The sequence below is a fragment of the Schistocerca nitens genome, chromosome 4 (genome assembly GCF_023898315.1).
Source record: "Schistocerca nitens isolate TAMUIC-IGC-003100 chromosome 4, iqSchNite1.1, whole genome shotgun sequence".
NCBI classification, from domain to species: Eukaryota; Metazoa; Arthropoda; class Insecta; order Orthoptera; family Acrididae; genus Schistocerca; species Schistocerca nitens.
In genome coordinates, this window is record NC_064617.1 from 817,950,945 (window position 1) to 817,965,942 (window position 14,998).

The 14,998-nt window shown below is 39.6% G+C and overlaps 1 protein-coding gene across 1 annotated transcript in view; it reads left to right on the forward strand.

Annotated features, from left to right (window-relative positions):
• Positions 1 to 14,998, forward strand: part of LOC126253238 (uncharacterized) — a 176,173-nt gene that overhangs the window by 84,350 nt on the left and 76,825 nt on the right. Inside the window, exon 8 of the mRNA XM_049954425.1 lies at positions 7,527 to 7,714. Within this exon, the coding sequence (XP_049810382.1) occupies positions 7,527 to 7,714 (188 nt within the window). The remainder of the gene's footprint in view (positions 1 to 7,526; positions 7,715 to 14,998) is intronic.

Sequence of the window (14,998 nt, forward strand, 5' to 3'; positions counted from 1 at the left end):
AGGCTTTGCATATCTTTCGTAGTCACTTCTGGCCTACGTCTGTCAGGATCTGCGTCTGTACTACGCGTAGTACTTTTATTTAAAATATTCTCTTGCCTTGAGGTCTCATTAATTTCATTTACTGTAATAAACGTATTACTTGTAATAAAATGTTCTGTATTCATGGGCGTCGAATGCAACAATGGCATGTCGCGCCTAGTGTCCAAATAATCATCGCTTGACGGTTCCGAACCACTCATTGTTAGGTTTTGCAAATGCAGGTCTACTACATTGGCATTTTGATTTTGAAATGATATTTCCTTATTGTTTTGTCCACCCATTATAGTTACCAAAATTAATATTTTCTCTGTTTGGATTTTACTTTCGCTTGCTTTCTTGCACGACAGCCTGCATATACAACTACATGTAATTGTAGTCTCAGTTGTTGTTCACTCAGTATGCTTTTCATCCTGATAAAGAAATGTCATTCTCTCTACTTGATTGCAATTGTGTTAACCTCTGAAGCTTTAGGTTCTGGATTTTAGAAAATAGGTGCTTGGATTTTCTAATAGGTCTACAAGGAACACATTTTCTACATGCATTGCGCGTACTACCTTATTGTCGTCTTGTAATTGGTACTTCCCTCTATTGTACTTTTAGTTGTCCACTCTTGATATTGTTATTTTCTTCCTTCTAATTTATTTATTATTTCTTTTTCTTTCAGTTAGTATTTTTCCAGTGTTACATCATCATCTCCATCATGTCACATAAAGAAATTATTAATATGTATGTATATTCATTGTCTTAGCAATATTAATACTCACAGTTTTGCCCACTACGTATCATTCTTGTAAATTGTCGCCTTTTTATTTTTTATTACATATTTTTTACAATGTCCAGATATCTGGAAGTAATGAGATTAATTTTTTGGAGCTTGGACAAGCACAATAGGCTGGGCTATGCCTGTAAATGGCTTCATATTAGTTCATATTCGTTCTGCATGGACGAAATAGTCATTCTCTGGTTACTTGGAATAGTAACTCAATTTTTCACTAACGAACTACGAATGTATTAGTTCTTCCACACATGTCAAAAATACAGACTTTTCGCTTATTCTCATAACAAAAATGGCTACCACCAATTACACTCTGAAATACATGTGTCTACCTTTGTTAATTAGCAGAGAACGAGTCTTCCCTCTTGCTGAGGCACAGGAAAAAAGCTTGTTTTTTTAAAATTTGATAATCAAAAATACATGACGGTAGGCACAGGCTCTACGCTGGGCTACCGCTTTACCTTTTCTCTTTGCTTTAAAGGAAACAAAAACATAAGAGCAAGAAATGCAAAAGGTACATCACAGGGAGTTGTGTGCATTGAAACTTGGGATATCTTGAATTAACCGTCGTCCCCCTCCCCATCCAAAAAAGGGATATATTTGATCAGGGTTAATGTCTTATAGATGATGAGGTCATCAGAGACCAAACACAATCCATAAGATGTAAGAAAAAAGCCCTTCATTCACTTCTGGCTACGACATTGCCCTCTTGGTTACCACACCAGTGAGAAGACCCAAGGGAGGTGAGACACTGTGGTTGTCACACTGGACTCGGATTTGGGAGGATGATGGTTCAAATCTGTGTCCAGCTATCCTGATTTAGGTTTTCTGTTATTTCCCTAAATCATTCCAGGCAGATAGTGGGATGTTTTTTCTTGTACAATAAAAATGATATGAACTTCAACTTGATTTCTTTGTTTTCATTGGTATTTCATGTAAAAGGCTAAGTGTCAGAGTACTTAAAAGGACATGGCCCTTGAGGTCGGAGTGACTTTTTGAAATCACCTACGTAGTGGTGTAGATTGGAGTCCCAAGCATTCCACCCATTAGATATTCTACCTGATCGGCCGTCATTCATGAGTAATTGACAAAAAGAGATTGAGTAATTGGCAAAAAGGAATATTGTGAACCAATGTGGCCTTGAAAACAGAACAAATTTGAAAACTGTGCCATAGCCATGGTAGAGTTATGTGGGTGGTTTGCTGAAGATCGTGGATTCAGATCCCGTTGGATGCTCTCTATTGTTCTTTTACATCTTTATTGAAATCACTTCCGTCGCTGTTTTTCTGTTAATTGGTTTAAATATATATTTTTTCTGCCTAATCTTATGCCACGTCATTTCAATCTTCTTATTCTCCGTTTTATTCTTTTTTTTTCTTTTTCTGTTGGAATGGTTGCCTGTGTGATTTCAATTATTTTTTTGTGCTTAATTCAGTTTAATTACTTCCTTTTCATGATGTTATATTTATATCATTTTTATATGTTACTGCAATCATTATTTCTATAATTCAATTTGCTTGAATTTCATTTTGTTTATAAAACCTCCTTTCATGTAAATCTAATGTTTATTATCTTGTCCATGGCGTGAGAAGAATATGTGTTTCAAGTGTTTCTACAATCATTACCATCCAAAACACACACACACACACACACACACACACACACACACACACCCGTGGCAAGTATAACTGTTGATTATTAATAGGAACTGTCTTGTTAGGTGTCAATGAGGAGAGGGTGGCAGGATAATGTGAGACAGGTCTTTTGACAGATGAGTCAATGGCCGCACATCAAGATGAAAGGAGTTATAAGAGTTGGAGAGGGGAGGGGGGGGGGAGGAAGGTGGAGCTCAAAGGGGAGACAGGGTGGGAAGAAAGAAAGGGAGAGAGAAGGAAAAAGGATAGGGGAGCAGAGAATGAGAGAGCGAGAGAGTGTGCAGGTATATACATTGTTGCTATTTCATCCTTTGTTTTTTCAACTTATAGATCAGTATTTTTCAACATTTAAATATTATGATAGAGGCATGAAGATAATTAAAATCGCATGCCAAATATTCCAATGGATAAAAAGAAGTAAAAAATGAGAATGAATAAAAAAGTTAATATGATGATTGAAATGACACAGAAAAGGAGTAGAAGTGAAAAAAAATTGAAACAATTATTTGAATAAAAATAATGGTTGCATTCATTTTGATAAAGAGGTTAAAAAGTAAGTGGAGTGTACCCAACAGGATGCAAAGCCACAGCCTTCACCACACCAGTGTCTGTGATCACAAGAAATTGTACAATTTTGCTTTGTTGATTACTCGCAGATAGGGCTCTGTAGGGCAAATGGCTGCCAGGTATGATACCTGGGGTCATAATTTACACCACCATATAGCTCATTTCAAAAAATTAATCCCACCATTGGGAAACTCCTCTGGTTAATGTTTATTTATAAGAAAAGCTGTAGGTTCGATTTTCATTACATTCTTGGGCACTCAATCAGCAGCTAGTCATTGTGCTGGCTGAGACAGTTTATATAATATGTACTTTGCTCAGAAACAGAATGTTTATTCTAGGATACCATAATCTCCTGTGTTGTTCAGTAAACTAGTTATTTAGTTTCTTGACTTTCACACATTATCTCAACTGTTGAGGTGTAGGAAAGAGTAGGCATCTTGTGTCACTGCTGTATCATACAGAATTTGCTGAGAATCAGTTTTTAGTAGTGTCCAGTGCTTTTCCACTCAATAATGCATGCATACATGCACTGATACATCTAGATATGACTCTGACAGGTGACTCGTACATAAGCATCCTGCCTGATCACCAGCATCCATTCATGTCCATTATGCATTCCAGCAGGCTTGGGCAATCACAGCAGGACAACGCAAAACACCTGACATATCCAAAATTGCTACAGAGTGACTCCAGGAACACTCTTCTGAGTTTAAACACTTCCTCTGGGCACCAGCCTCCCCAGACATTAACATTATTGAGCATATCTGGGAAGCCATGCAATGTGGTGTTTAGAAGAGATCTCCTCCTTCTGGTACTGTTACAGATTTATGGAAAGTCCTGCAGGATTCATCATGTCAATTCCCCCCAGCACTACTTCACACGTTAGTAGAGTCCATGCCACATTGTGTTCCGGCGCTTCTGTGTGCTTGTGGGGGCCCTACGCGATATTAGGCAGGTGTACCAGTTTCCTTGGTTCTTCTGTGTATCTTGTCACAAGGATATCCTTCATAAATATGGACTAAGCTTAGAGTTAGGAGTAACTGATAATGCATACCAACTGTGTGAACTTTTAGAATTAAATTTTAAAATTTAGTTTTGAACTCGTCATTCTACGATTCTTTTATTCACTGTGACAAAACCAATATTCAGTTACTCTATCTTTATTGTTATTTATAAGACACAAAGTATGCACCTCATGACTTTGTGTTACCCCTCAAAAGGCTGAGGGGACCCCTTTTTAAATCTTCCCACCACAGAAAAATCTGAGGTAGTCACTGGTAATCGAACCTGGGACCTGTACTAACCACTAGACTGCCGAGTGAGCACACTTCATTGATCATATGCATAGGTATATGCTGTTAACTTGCTGATCTCTTACGATAACATAGTGGAATAGGCAATTCCAAGATTTTATTAAATTATAAAGTTAGCAGCTCATTAGAAACTCTCTATATTTATTCATCTTTGGATCGACTGTAGAGATATTTCATCGTATGTGCATTAAAAAATCGTATTATCAACAGAGTATAAAAATGCTTTATAGTCTTCACTTTTTATGAAAGAAAATGCTAAATGAAAGAGGGTAGTTGTAAACAGGTTTAACGTCAAAATTGTAAAGAGTTATACAGGGTGAAGCAGAAAGAATGGACGTTTTTAGAACAGATAGCATTTAGCTCTGGTAGTAGGAGTGGGGGGAACTGATGTGGTCACGTGTTTGGTGGCTCCTGCCATTTTGTTTAGTCAAAGTCATGGAGCCCTGGACTATGCAGCATTGTGTGTTTGCTTACATTAGTTTTTTGCATAATAATGAGTCTACGTTGCAGTTCAGTGTGAGTTTCATTGCCATTTCAATCTTGCGAGACATGCTTGTGTTCTCACTCATAGCACCATTTCATGTTGAACTGAATCATTTCTTTTACAAGGAACAGTGATGAACAGGAAACCACCAGGAGTTCCTCGCTCAGTACGTACTGCAGAAAATGTTGAAAGAGTTCGGCAATCCATACTGATCGATCTGTCGAGACATTCTGCTGAACTGCGCCTCAATAATCATTCAATATGGTGTATTTTACATATTGATGTGAGATTTTATCCCTACAAAATGGCCATGGTGCAATAATTGAACCCTAGAGATTACATGAGCATCTAAATTTTGCCCAAGAAATGGAGGCCATACTTCAGCAAAATGATAACATTATTTTGTTTGTGAGTGATGAAGCTCATTTTCATTTGAACAGTATGATAAATTAGCAGAACTGTCATTATTGGGCCAGTGAAAATCCCAAAATAATCCATGAAAGACCATTACATAGTCCCAAGATGACTGGTGTGCTTTAGCCGGTACAGATGTTATTGGTCCGTACTTTTTCCAAGTCGATAGTGGGAACTCTGTAACTATAACCTTGGGACGTTACAGACAGATGATCACTGAATTATTTCTACCTGAACTAAGAAGAAAATGTATTTCTATCTGGTCAGTTTGGTTTCACCAGGACAGGGCCATAGCTCACAAAGCAAGAATGTCAGTGGAAGCAATTTGTACGTTTTTTGTGGTCGCATCATTTCCTGGTTTGGTGACATTAGTTGGCCTCCTCATTCCTCAGGCCTGTGGGGTTGCCTCAAGTCATGTGTATGTGAGCACAAATCATGTATAGTTGAAGAACTGAATGAAGCAGTTCGTGTGAAAGTCATTATAATGACAGAGCATTGTTGGAGAGAGGGGAAGCCAACTCCCGAGAATGGCTTAAGTGCATCGCTGAAAATGGCTTTCACCTGGGAGGTGGTGTTTTCATCCATTAACGTTGTAAAATGGTGACATCATTTGAGTTTTTTTTTTTAAGCACAAGTAATTAACATTTTTAAATGGAGCTATGCTGCATCCTCTACTGACTCTGTCCTGTCCTTGGACTTTGGTCCAGTAATTCAACAGCAGATAATGGCACATGTTCAGTGCTAGACTAACTGCATATATCATCGAAAATCTAAATAATAAAAGGAAGTAATAACTTCCACAGGTCCAAGTTTAGATTGCCAATATGGGTTGTTCAGATTCCAGTTAAACTATTCAGTTTGTGTAAAGCATTCTCTGTGAGTGGTACCTGTATCTTTCAGGACATTGGCATTTTACAGCAAATCGAGTGCAGTGACTGCTGCTGTTGCTGATGATGTAGTGATTGAATTAAGGTACTGGTGTGGGAGGACAGTAGCAGCAGCAGCGACGACGGCGACATTATATCCATTATGTAGGGTGTATTGAGCAATAGAACCATGTAAAAACAAGGCATTGAACACTTGCCGCCCCCCCCCCCCCCCCAAAAAAAAAAAAAATCACAACATGTGCATACAATGTACGCACGCACGCACGCACACACACACACACACACACACACACACACACACACACACATTTGCTATGCATATGTTTCATGCGGAGTAATGCAGTATCTTCCTATAGATTTACAAGTATAAGCAGTTTTCTCTGTGAAATAAGGCTGCTTGATGACGAGTAGCACTATTTACTTTGACATTCTTTATAATTTTATTTATATTAAGTACTTAGGCCTATTTGAAAACTGATCTATTGGGTGCATGGAGTTGTGCACAAATTTGGGTGGTATTTTTTCCCTCGGCATTTTTTTTTTGCGTTCCATATTTGAATTTTCAGTGTTGAAATATGAGCATATTTTTTTTTTAAATGAAGACAAATCAGTATTGGTGTTATCAGCTTACACAGAGGCAGGTAGCAATGGTGCAATGATCGTAGCAAGAGGCATAGTGTTGTATGATGCTGGCAAATATTGTCATTCTGCCAGTCCTGTCAGTTATGTGCACCATCACACCTGTAGTACACCCCACTTTCCCCCGTGATGATTCACATAACATGGTGATGGCAATTTTCCCATTGTGTTCGTTGTCGGTGTCATAAAGAACACACAAACATTATTTCAAGTAAGGTAAATAATGTATTGACATTTGTGCAAGCAACCATTTGCTTTGGGACAGAGCAGCTGGTGAAACTGAAAAATATTCCCGAAGTCTTTGGACATAATGTATTATGCATGAACTTTCATCACTGTAAGGCTTGAGAGTATAACTATACCACAATAATTTAACACAGTTAAAAATTGGGAAAGCTTTTGAATACAGCAGAAAATTACAGGTGTAAATCAATATCATACTTTAAGCTAATGTTTGTTTTTGGCTGTTCTATCATCTGTTGCATTAGATTTTCATAATGTCAAAATTTCTTTTGTGCCCTTGTAATTGGTGTAAAAAATAACAGGGTGCATTCACTCTCTGACATCTTCATTGTATCCTAAAATTACATTGTATCCTAAAATTACTAAATAAATAAATAAATAAATAAATAAATAAATAAATTAATTAATTAATTACATATTTCATAAAATATAATGTTTATGTGTTTTTACTAAATTGTAATTGTGTTCAGTTTTTTATTGCATTGATTTGTGTCATTTCTCTTGTTTTAGCACCACCTGCCAATAACATTTCAGTTAATGTTGAGGAAGAGCTGGATTTGTCACTGTGCCAGGGCCAGTGTTTGGCAGCTCATGTTACATATGTATGTTCACTTTCCAAGTTCTTTGTGCATCTGAACCCAGCACGTGCTGTAGAAATACAAGCTTGCATAGAAAATCACATGCAGCAATACAGTGAGGTACGTATTTGTATAGTAAACTTCACCACTCAAAACAATTTGAGATTTACTCAAGATTTCACTTTTCCACTACCGATTATACAAATGCACATCCAGAAATACTAGCTCAGTTTAAACCAAATAGCTGTCTTCATTATTTGCTAGTTATACCTTCATCTTTGGCTCTTACAGGACATATTGTCACCACAATGTGTGTGTGTGTGTGTGTGTGTGTGTGTGTGTGTGTGTGTTGGGGGGGGGGGGGGGGCTCGCAGGGACCCTACACGATGCTGCTCTACATAGTGTGACTGCAGTATGGGATACTAATCATCTTATCTGTATGTGTGTAATAAATTGCCCAGCTTTGACCTAGACACTACAGCACTACAGTTGATATTAACATGCCTATGTTGATCATGAGCTGGACTGCTGGCATACACACTGTTGCATTGGCTTAAATTTTTTCCAGAAACCACAACTGCCTCAGTCAGTCATGGTGATGTGATTGTGTTGGAATGCTGGGTGGCAAAATGTAATATTTTTTGTTAAAATCTCACTTCATCCCATCTTACAGTGACAGTCACACACACATTAGATGCCACCACAGTGACTGCCGTCTTGCATCTTGCATTGTTGACCAAGACAGTGGGCTAATGTGGTGGTAAGGTGTACATTTGGATAAAACATGATGTCTCCTATGGATGGAAGGAAATCTAAACAATACTGGTACATCAGGGAAGTTTAATATAGAGCTTGAAATATACATCCTTCAGGCAACCTTGCATGCCATAGTTCAGACACACACTGTCCAAGCACATGTAGGAACATTTTTTCAAAAAATGAGAAGTACAACTGCTTCCCGGGCATGTGTATTCATTCGACAAGCTCAACATCAAACAGACGCTTGTAATTTGGTTATAACTTTGTGCTAGCAATTATTGTGGGTGCTGTGCAACTTCATATCCAAATCGTGTGTGGGGAGATTCTGCAAAAACATGTCCAGACTCTTTGATTCCATGTCTGCACATTTTGATCATCTGGTTGCAGCATGTAGCAGATTCATGCCATCCTAAACTGTCAGTGTTAGAGATTGTTCAGTGTTACAGCTTTAATCATTTGTATATTGTCATATAATTAAACTGTTGATTGTAATCTGCCTGTATCCTCTTTGATATTTCCAGAAACTTTAGTGTAGGATGATAAACTGTTTTGCAAATGGACTGGAAAATATTGGGAAGGGGACATTTTTAGTACTAATTAAATATGTGATTTGAGACTTTCTCGGCGTATTCCATTCGTGAAATCTTCTCGGGTGATCAGCCGAGTAAAGGCGTCGTCTTCTCGCAACATGGCACATGGCAGAGAGAACCTGCAAGACTTCCTGCGACATCTCAACAGCATACACAGCAACATACAATTCACCATGGAGGTGGAAGAAAACGGAAGCTTGCCCTTCCTTGACATTCTAATCAAGAGGCACCCTGATGGCACCTTGGGTCACGCTGTGTATAGGAAGAAGACACATACGGATTTATACCTTCATGCACAGAGTTGCCACCACCCAGCACAACGCAACTCAGTGCTTAACACACTTGTGCACAGGGCCAAGTCTATCTGTGATGATGACAGCCTACCTGCAGAGTTACAACACCTAAGGAAGACCTTCCGCAGCAACGGTTATAATGAGACGCAAATCTCGCGCGCCCTACACAAGAGCAGGAAGGTAGACACACCAGAAGAAGAAGATGAGACCAGATGCCTGGCATTTCTACCATACGCGGGACCGCCAACAGCCAAGATTGCCCGCATTCTGGAGAAACACAACATCAAGACAATTTTTCATGCCCCAAGTAAAATTAAGGACATACTTGGCTCAGTCAAAGACCACCTAGGACTGCAGACTCCGGGCGTATACAGTATTGAATGTGAATGTGGTACGAAATACATCGGACAAACGCAGCGCTGCATCACGCAGAGGCGCTCGGAACACATTAGAAATGTACGCCTTGGTCAGACAGAAAAATCGGCGGTAGCGGAACATAGCCTTAACGAAGGACACACCTTCCTCTTTGAGGGTACGAAGAAGCTGTGTGACGCTAAAGGATTTTGGGATTCAGTTTTCAAAGAGGCTGTAGAAATTCGGTTGAACAGCAACCTGATCAATCGAGACACTGGTTTCCAACTCAGTACAGCATGGAATCCCGCAATAACTAAAATTAGAAGAGAACGCTCCGGCACGAAGACGGTAGCGGCCACAGACGTATTAGGAACCGGCAGGGACTCGACGCCCGGTCCGCGCCGCGAACCCCCCACCACTGGCGCGGTGGCCGATTCCGCAGGTACCTGATTGGTCGGCGCCCGGAATCAGTCACTGGTCCAGGAGCCTTTATAGGACCGCGCAACACAGCATCTCGACACTTCGCTTGAAGATGATGGGTACGAAACCCTTCGAAACGTTGCGAGAAGACGACGCCTTTACTCGGCTGATCACACGAGAAGATTTCACGAACTAATTAAATAGTTTAATAATGGACAGAACAAATAAGATGGCTCACCACCTAATGTGGTGTATGCTCTAAATAAATCCACAATACTTATTGATAGCAACCTAACATACATACAGTGAGTTTATTGATGAGATTCACAGTATTAGTGAAGAACATTCACATTAAATTGTTGGCTGGCTCTGTTGCAGTGCATTCCAGGCTAAACTCCGATGTGACCTACATTCTATGGAAGTAGAGTGATTGCCTTACCTTCTAGTAATTAACAGGAAACCTAGCTTTATGATGATAGGGAATATTTTTACCCCGAATAGGAAAGAATTACTAATAGCACCAACTACTGCAGAGTGGATCACATCTCTCTACTTATTAGCTGCCAAAGAAACATTTTGGATGACATGGAGGATCATGTGTCTGGCAATGCTTGTTCATGCTTTCATCCATTAGCTGTACACCATCCGTCCAAAAAGCACCAAGAATGATTTTATTCCTGCCACATAAGCGACGTCAGTGCAATAACTACAGTGGCAGTTTTAACTAACAACAAATCGCTAACATAGGCATTGAGCACCTAAATGAGAGATGTGCATTCAACCAGTCAGTAGTGAGCAGGCAGCGTTGAGTAGCTGCTGTGCGACTATAATGTGACAACATTTTTGCCACAAGTTGCAGTTGAGCAACATCTCTAAATCAAGTGTTCAAGATATTCTCCCTAACATTTTTAAGAAGAGAAAATTGTGTGAAAACTTCCTGCTGCACATCTTGGCTCCCGAACGAAGATGGCAACATGAGAATGCTTTCCACAACTTGACTGAAATGCAAAATGTGGACAGTTCTTTCCTGGAAAAAATTGTCACTGGTGAAGAAACTTGATGTTATGGGTACAAACCTAACACAAAATAACAGAATGCATAAATTCACATGAGGTGTCAACACTTCGATGACATAACCGACATTCAAGCCAGTTTGAAGTGTGAGTCAAACATCATCCCGAAAAAGAACTTTACCTACTGTTTCACATGATTGTGTGAATGTTCTGCATTTTGTATTCAACAGGGAAGGTGGGGTGAGGATACTGTGAGCACACCTGAAGCTTTAAAGCCTCCATCCTAACTTTTCTCTCTTTTTTAGTTATCTAGTCTTGAAACTTTTTGCACTGATGAGGTACAACATTGCAAGTTTTATTATGCGAAGTTTTCTGGATAACATGCCCTCTTTTGACATAAACATATTAGTTGCCATGCTCAACATTAAATTACAACACATTGGTGTGCGCATATAAATAATGTTTTTTTTTTGGCCAAAGTATGTGGTCTCTGCAGTATGATATTGTAATTGGGGCCACATACTATGGTGTCAGACACGCAATGGGCTCTTCACAAAGGTGCTAGGTGTAACCTCTTTGCCCTTAATTTTTAGATGACATCTCTGATATTAATTTATTTATCTTCGGACACTGTAAAACCAAGGTTGGCACAAGTTTTAAAAATAAGGGAATTTCACACATGTCGGGGGGCCTGGAAACTCTCATTTTTGGCTCAACTGGTGAAATTGTTTGTTTTGCGGAGACACCACACGTTGTCACTAGCTGGGTGCAGCCTGGGTGTCATGCTCCCCCTCCCTACTCCATCCTTTGTAGCACTTCACAGCATTTACACAATTTATCCACTGCATGGATTGATCACCGTAGTGTCAGTTCATCACTGCATTGTCGGTGACTCTTGACTGTGGGCATGAATAGCTGGCTACACGGGAGTGGATTTCTGCAACAGACTAGGACGGCAGTTATCTCTAATGATTTGAAGCCACCGATCTGAGACCTGTCCTTTATCACTAATGTACAGGCTGTGCATGTCGGATGTAGTCTCACTGATCTGCCCACATGATTGAACAGTTTGTGTGTGGCGTAACTTGACAGATTTTTCATGAATAGTCCGTAAACCCAGCACTACAGTGCATGTGCAACTGGCCAGAGTCCACGGACGATGAATTTTCAGGACTTGCAACTGTGTATCACCACAGGTGTGTTGTTTTATAGGCATTTTCTTTATTGTAGTACATTTTCACACTTTCAAAGTAGTTTGTATATTTGAAAGAGAGTAGCTGGCAGTTTGTAAGCTGTGTATTCATATATTTCTTGAAACAAAAATTGCACAATATCTGTAAAATGGACAAAACACATTGGGTAATATCCTACAATAGTGAACATAGCACAAGCAGCATTTCATTGGTGCTCGCTATTTTGTTTTGGTTTGTACGACTCATCCTTCCCTTTCACACTTTTTTCAATAGACCTACTTTTTTCTGATCTTATTTATTAGCACTGAATAGGGGATCATGGAGGAATTTTATAAGGGGGCCTATGCTCCAGACTGAACGCTGAAAGGCATAATCAGTCTTAGATGATGATGATGATGATGATGATGATGATGATATTTCTGAAGTTATTGAAGGCTATTTAAATCCATCTTTGCAACTGTGAGAAAATGCATATATTTTTCACCAAATGCTTTTTGTTTTATTGAAATATCATCAGTGGTCTGTAATGAAACATATTTACGATCTGGCTTGATTTCTACATCTATAAACAATTTGTTACAAAAGATGTTTACATTAGTTTCAATATGTTATGTCAGATTTTTGGAATTATTATATTCTTCTTGAAGTCTGTGGGTATTTCGCCTGTTTCATACATCTTGCTCACCAGATGGTAGAGTTTTGTCAGGACTGGCTCTCCCAAGGCCGTCAGTAGTTCCAATGGAATGTTGTCTACTCCGGGGGCCTTGTTTCGACTCAGGTCTTTCAGTGCTCTGTCAACCTCTTCACGCAGTATCGTATCTCCCATTTCATCTTCATCTACATCCTCTTCCATTTCCATAATATTGTCCTCAAGTACGTCGCCATTGTATAGACCCTCTATATACTCCTTCCACCTTTCTGCTTTCCCTTCTTTGCTTAGAACTGGGTTTCCATCTGAGCTCTTGATGTTCATGCAAGTGGTTCTCGTATCTCCAAAGGTCTCTTTAATTTTCCTGTAGGCAGTATCTATCTTACCCCTCATTAGATAAGCCTCTACATCCTTACATTTGTTCTCTAGCCATCCCTGGTTAGCCATTTTGCACTTCCTGTCGATCTCATTTTTGAGACGTTTGTATTCCTTTTTGCCTGCTTCATTTACTGCATTTTTATATTTTCTCCTTTCATCAATTAAATTCAATATTTCTTCTGTTACCCAAGGAGTTCTACTAACCCTCGTCTTTTTACCTATTTGATCCTCTGCTGCCTTCACTATTTCATCCCTCAAAGCTACCCATTCTCCTTCTACTGTATTTCTTTCCCCCATTCCTGTCAATTGTTCCCTTATGCTCTCCCTGAAACTCTGTACAACCTCTGGTTCTTTCAGTTTATCCAGGTCCCATCTCCTTAAATTCCCACCTTTTTGCAGTTTCTTCAGTTTTAATCTACAAGTCATAACCAATAGATTGTGGTCAGAGTCCACATCTGCCCCTGGAAATGTCTTACAATTTAAAACCTGGTTCCTAAATCTCTGTCTTACCATTATATAATCTATCTGATACCTTTTAGTATCTCCAGGGTTCTTCCATGTATACAACCTTCTTTCATGATTCTTAAACCAAGTGTTAGCTATGATTAAGTTGTGCTCTGTGCAAAATTCTACCAGGCGGCTTCCTCTTTCATTTCTTAGCCCCAATTCATATTCACCTACTATGTTTCCTTCTCTCCCTTTTCCTACTACCGAATTCCAGTCACCCATGACTATTAAATTTTCGTCACCCTTCGCTATCTGAATAATTTCTTTTATTTCATCATACATTTCTTCGATTTCTTCGTCATCTGCAGAGCTGGTTGGCATATAAACTTGTACTACTGTAGTAGGTGTGGGCTTCGTATCTATCTTGGCCACAATAATGCGTTCACTATACTGTTTGTAGTAGCTTACCCGCATTCCTATTTTCCTATTCATTATTAAACCTACTCCTGCATTACCCATAATTGATTTTGTGTTTATAACCCTGTAGTCACCTGACCAGAAGTCTTGTTCCTCCTGCCACCGAACTTCACTAATTCCCACTATATCTAACTTTAACCTATCCATTTCCCTTTTTAAATTTTCTAACCTACCTGCGCGATTAAGTGACATTCCACGCTCCGATCCGTAGAACGCCAGTTTTCTTTCTCCTGATAACGGCTTCCTCTTGAGTAGTCCCCGCCCGGAGATCCGAATGGGGGACTATTTTACCCAAGAGGACGCCATCATCATTTAATCATACAGTAAAGCTGCATGCCCTCGGGAAAAATTACGGCTGTAGTTTCCCCTTGCTTCAGCCGTTCGCAGTACCAGCACAGCAAGGCTGTTTTGGTTATTGTTACAAGGCCAGGTCAGTCAATCATCCAGACTGTTGCCCTTGCAACTACTGAAAAGGCTGCTGCCCCTCTTCAGGAACCACACGTTTGTCTGGCCTCTCAACAGATACCCCTCTGTTGTGGTTGCACCTACGGTACAGCTATCTGTATCGCTGAGGCACGCAAGCCTCCCCACCAACGGCAAGGTCCATGGATCATGGGGGGAGGAAGAACTGAAACTGCAGCTATAGACGAAAACATCGAGAAAGTGTGAAAACGTCTTTTGTAATTCATGGTCTTTGGTACTGGATTTTTTATTATAATATGCGACCACATTTGTATGCCTTTACAAAATAAAAATGTGTGTGGTGTATTTGTATGTGCACTAATATCCATCCAGAGCACAACGGAGTTTGTATGAGTCACTCACCTTTCG